We start from the raw sequence: 6,000 nt of genomic DNA, 5'->3' as shown, positions 1-6,000 counted from the left end.
AAAAATACTTGCAGATTATTAATAAATGATGAGGCCACTCTTCATGTAGGGTGAAAGTATGAACCTCTAGGACCTAATGATATTGTGTTTATATGGAATCAATTCAGCTGTAAGTCCATTTGGCATATTATCTGTTACAATTTAAAGTATCTTTATTCAAAAGCAGTATGAATTTTGTTAGAATCCATTCATGTACACATTATTAGGGGTTAAAGTTTCGAGAGGATAACTCTGGACAGGACCTCAGCAATACCATGTCTTCTTTGGTAACCTCTTCAAGGCATCTTTTATTTCCTTGTTCCTCAGACTGTAAATCAAGGGATTCAACATGGGAATAACCACAGTGTAGAATACTGATGCAAATCTGTCAAAGCTGGAGGAACCACCAGAGCTGGAACTCAAATAAACAAAGACACTTGAGGTATAGAAGAGAGAAACTGCTGTCAGATGAGAAGCACAGGTGTTGAAAGCTTTGGATCTGCCTTTAGCTGAAGTGATTTTCATGATGGACATGACAATATAGCCATAGGATATCATAATAATAAAGGCATTTATCATCCCAAAGATCGTTGCTAGTATAGCAATCAACAGATGTACAAAGAAAGTGTCAGTGCAGGACAGGATTAATAGTTGGGGCATGTCACAGAAGAAGTGATTGATGACATTAGGCCCACAGAAATGAAGCTGAAACATGGCACACAACTGGGATATAGAAGCAGAGAGTGCAGCCAGATAGGATCCCAGCACCATCTGAATACAGAGCGTGGGTGACATGACTGATGAATAGAGAAGTGGATTACAAATGGCAGTGTATCGGTCATAAGCCATGGCTGTCATGAGACAAGACTCACTCAGTCCCATGGTTGAAAAGACAAAGTACTGAACGGCACAACCCACAAAGGTGATGGTTTGCTGCTCTTGGAAAAAGTTGGAGAGCATCTTGGGAGCTGTAGAGGTCACATAGCAGACATCTATGAAGGACAGATTACTGAGGAAGAAGTACATGGGTGTGTGGAGGTGAGAGTCCATCCTTATTAAGATGATGAGGCCCAGGTTCCAAGTCAGAGTCAAAATGTAAATCAGCAGGAATGCAGCAAAGAGCACTGCTAGGATTCTGGGGAAATCAGAGAATCCCAAAAGGATGAAATAAGTGATCTCTGTAGTATTTCCTCCCCCAGTCATTGCTCGGTGCTTCTAAAATCAGAAAAGAGAAGAGAAGGCACTGCTGACCCAGGAGAAATGGCAGCATTACAAATCTCATATGTGCCATAGTTTCCCTCCATGGAGTGTGGGGATAGAAGCAATGCCTCACTGACCTGATGAAAAGATCCAGTTTTTCATCTCCAATTGGCAAGAAGTGACTTTTTAGTGTCTCATGTTCTCACCTATTTAATGAAGTGTCATGAAAATTAAAGAGATTTTTTCAAATTTGAGAACTAAAACAACAGAAAGGCTATGATTATTAGAGAGACCTCGTGTGTAGAATTACAATCTGCTACTAAACAACACATCAGACGACCTGTTGATTGCTGTCACCTGGATGTCATAAGTGCTCAGCTCCTCTTGCCTGTTTAACACTCTTCAGCCAATAATTCTCCCAAATGGTTTCAGATGTGGCTTAATCACACTGAGGGAGGGACCTGCACCTGTCCTCTGGCAGGGGTCCAAGGCCGGAGAGAGGAAAGCTGTCCGCGCCTGAGGCAGGGACGGATCCTGTCCCCAGGACCTTGTGCCCTGGGCCTGATGACGGGGCCACAGGAAAAAAAAACAGGCTCTTTTGTATCAATACATAATTAAAATGGAGACCAGCAGGTTTCTAAGCATAAGTGATATGAAGGAGATAATCACATTGGCAGTTATGGCACACGCATCACTTGTGTCCCTGTAATTGTCAATTTAACAGTGAGTCTCGGCAGCAACAATTTGCTGGGAATGTCAAGAAAAGAGAAAGCCACACATACCCACTAATTAAAAAAAAAAAATGTAGGGATCCCTGGGTGGCGCAGCGGTTTGGCGCCTGCCTTTGGCCCAGGGCGCGATCCTGGAGACCCGGGATCGAATCCCACATCGGGCTCCCGGTGCGTGGAGCCTGCTTCTCCCTCTGCCTGTGTCTCTGCCTCTCTCTCTCTCTCTGTGTGACTATCATAAATAAATAAAAAAATTTAAAAAAAAAAGATTTAAAAAAAAATAAAAATAAAAAAAATGTGTACTATTTTTCCCGAGGGGTTGGCTCGGCGATTTAGCTCCTGCCTTTGGTCCAGTGCTTGGTCCTGGGGTCCTGGGATCGAGTCCTGGGATCAAGCGTTGGACTTCTTGCATGGAGCCTGCTTCTTCCTCTGCCTGTGTCTCTGCCTCTCTCTCTCTCTCCCTCTCTCTCTCTCTCTCTCTCATGAGTGAATAAATAAATAAAATATTTTTTTAAAAAAGCATAAGTGGCATCACTCCAGATTAAAACTGAAATAGCCTATCAAGATGGTCATCTAGATACATTTTTTAAGGTTTTATTTATTTATTCATGAGAGAGTCTGAGAGAGGGGCAGAAACATAGGCAGAGGGAGAAGCAGGCTCCCCATGGGGAGTCCAATGTGGGACTCAGTCCCAGGACCCCAGGATCATGCCCTGAGCCAAACGCAGATGCTCAACTACTGAGTCACTCAGGTGTCCTCATTTAGATAAATTTTTTAAATTTCTTCCTTTATCCTTAGGAAAAGTTATTTACCCTGTTTGTAATAATTTCACAAACTTTTATATGAATGTAGTTAATATATCATCTTCTAACTGGCCTGGAAAACTATATCATAACTTATGACAGCATATGTGCCCAATAAAGTTATGGAACAAGTCGTCTCACAGAAGTCTTCGTACTGATAAGAACAGAGAAGGACAAACATTATATGTTCTCATTCATTTGGGGAATATAAATAATAGTGAAAGGGAATATAAGGGAAGGGAGAAGAAGTGTGTGGGAAATATCAGAAAGGGAAACAGAACATAAAGACTCTTAACTCTGGGAAACGAACTAGGGGTGGTAGAAGGGGAGGAGAGTGGGGGGTGGGGGTGAATGGGTGACGGGCACTGAGGGGGGCACTTGACGGGATGAGCACTGGGTGTTATTCTGTATGTTGGCAAATTGAACACCAATAAAAAAAAAAGAAGTCTTCATACTAAATATACCAATGCAAGAGTAGGATAGCTCACTATTGACCCCAACATTTTTTTTAATTTTAGAGTATTTTACTACCTGAGAAACAGCATGGTACTGTAGTTAAAGGTTCAGACTTTGGAGTTTTGTCTGATACCCTCTCACTTTATGAACAGTAGCTTAAACACTTTAAGACTGATTTACTCAAAATAAAGTGAGATCATTAAGAGCTCCTGGACTGTAAGATTACTAGGATGGTTACAATAAAATTCATAGGGATGCTCAGCACACAACTCTGTACATGGTAATTGTCCACTAGGGGTTGGCTATTATTATCATGGATTGCTTACAGATAACCATGAATGACAGCTGTACCCATGGTTAGGAATGTCCCCAGTTGTAGGGGTTAATTTGAGGAATTTCCTGAGACATCATTGACCTTATAGACAGTGAGGAATCATTACCTCTAGGCAGATGTAGATTCAGACCTCATGTAGAAGCAAATCAAACCACCCAGGGCCATGAAGACATAAACCACATAAACAATGTTCTATTTAGTTTGCTTGAGTTTGAGTATACTTGCTTGACAACCAGCATCAAACCATGATGACCTTGAGGCAAATAAAAAGTAAATAATTTCAATTACCAAGTACTACATAGGTATGGCTCATCAGTTTTGTTGATACAGTCATCATGTTAGAGCTTACTAACAGATTCATAATTCATAATAGATTGCAACTATGGCCTATGGTTCATAATCAACTGCCCTTCCTTGAGATAAGAGAGGAAATGACTGAGAACAGCTAAGAAATTTTTGAAAAAATATTATGAATTAAAAACACATGTTAGTATTATTCTTTTAGATATTAAAAAGCATTATAAACACTGAAAATTCACTATTCTTATAAAAATAGATGCCAAAAGACCATAGAAATTTTAGAGAAATTTAAATATCAGTAAAAATTTAAATATGATAAAAATTAGTATTTTAAATTGATAGAGAAAGATTCAATTCTTGATGTGCATTATATAATCTTGATATGTGGGGGAAATGTCTGATTATAACACCAAAACAGAAACCATAAAAGAAAAATATAACAATTTAAAACTTGGTTATTATGCCAAAAAAGCCCACATATGTAAAATACTTTTGAAATGCGATTGATGAGGGAAAAATAGTCACAAAGCATAAAAAAGGCAACATAGTAATGCCTTTAATACAAAAGGCATAGATCAAGGGATACAGTGCTCACATTTACTACTAAGGAGGGTACAAAATGATTCTACTTTTCTGAAGGAAAAATTGTTTTGCTTTTTATAGTATCTTTCTCTGTCTCTCACTCTCTCACACACACAAGACAATTACAAATGTCAAGTGTAATGACTGGCATGCCTTTGATTTCCTTCTTCAAACATCTCCATATTTGATCAATTTCTGACAACTCCTGTATTTATAGGAAGAAAAAGTTGTTAAGATATATAAATCCTCCATAGTAAGCACAGAGTGAGATGGAAGGGGAGAGGGAAGGGGAAATAAAGAAGAGAGACACTAATAGACCAAAGAGGCTCTCAGAATTTCCTGGCTTATACCAGTGTCTGTGTCACCCTTAGCAAGTCATTAGCCCCTCTGTGCCTCAGTTGCCTCATCTATAAACAGGGATGATAGTGCTTACTACTATCAGAATGTGGCTGCAAGAATTGAATGATGTAAAAAGCTTAAAACAGTAAGGGCTCAGTAAATGTTAGCCTTTATCATCCCCATTATTATTCCTCTCTTTCAAGAAAAATAAGGCAAACTAATGCGGAAATATCAAAGAGCTCTGCACATAATTATCTTCAAAATTAGATGGTCTCTAAGCCTAGAGGCAAAAATATAGTTAATCAATGACTATTTCTGTGTTGTATTATTCTGTTATCTCCCAGTCAGCTGGAGTGTAAAGCCCTGATGCCCCTTTTTATGTGTCACCACCACCACCTTGAGCCAATGATGCTATACACAGACATGGTCTAGTGGAGAGGTCCACTACTTAATGAAAACATCTTGCATACAAATATCTGTGTTGCCAAATAAATAAATGTTGAACAAATAGTTCTTTCACCCACTTTTGGATGCAAAACTAAAATGATCTTATTTCAATTATGGTTTTATGAACTTGGAAATCTTTCTGTTGACTCCTATAGTGTTGCCAATATAATATCTCTCTTGTTTTCTCAAGATGAGTTGGAGTCAATGAAAACATGGTGAAAATATAAACTCTCGTGCACAGCCTCCAACATCCAACATCCAATATACCAACATAATCAATCAGTTCAGCAAAAATAAGCCAAACTTCTGATCAATCACTGTAGTAAAACTCTTCAGTTTCATATTATATTCTGGTGACAGAGGCAGCCAGAGCTAAAAGTACTTTATGTAACTCATCATTTCCCCCCACCAGAAAAATAAACAATTATGTATTGTTTATTAATTCATGATAAAATTGATCCTGAAAATTTACTTGTTGAAATTTGGTAACACAGAGTAAGACAGAAAAATTCTGAATATATTCAGTCTCTTTGGTTAAGTTTTAAGGTGGTTATGTGTTGAGGGTACAAAATGATTCTGAAGGTGATGAGGTGAGAGTTTTAAGTTTTAAGACAGTATCTGTTCACCATCTCCCAAATAGTTTGAGAAGAAATGGAGACTGACATACATACTGGTTACAGATGAAGTTAAAGCTAATCAAAGCTTTCCAATCTGACCAACTAAAGACATAGTCAGTTTGTAAGGTTGTTCAGGGAATAAAATCAAATAGAGAAAACCAAGATGTGGCAATGAAGAACAGTGTAAGTAAAAAAAAAAAAAAAAGAAGAAGAAG

The 6,000-nt window shown here is 38.5% G+C and overlaps 1 protein-coding gene across 1 annotated transcript; it reads right to left on the bottom strand.

Annotated features, from left to right (window-relative positions):
• Positions 1 to 243: 243 nt before the first annotated feature.
• Positions 244 to 1,182, bottom strand: LOC112663724 (olfactory receptor 5AN1-like). Its single transcript, XM_025452791.1, has one exon. It carries the CDS (start codon positions 1,180 to 1,182, stop codon positions 244 to 246), a length of 939 nt encoding a protein of 312 aa, XP_025308576.1.
• Between the last annotated feature and the right edge of the window lie 4,818 nt (positions 1,183 to 6,000).

This window comes from Canis lupus, chromosome 18, assembly GCF_003254725.2.
Source record: "Canis lupus dingo isolate Sandy chromosome 18, ASM325472v2, whole genome shotgun sequence".
Taxonomy (NCBI): Eukaryota; Metazoa; Chordata; class Mammalia; order Carnivora; family Canidae; genus Canis; species Canis lupus.
This window is presented reverse-complemented; position numbering and strand designations above follow the sequence as displayed.

Coding starts and splice junctions, on each gene's coding strand:
- LOC112663724 (XM_025452791.1), bottom strand. CDS start 1,182: ATGACTGGGGGAGGAAATACTACAGAGATCACTTATTTCATCCTTTTG.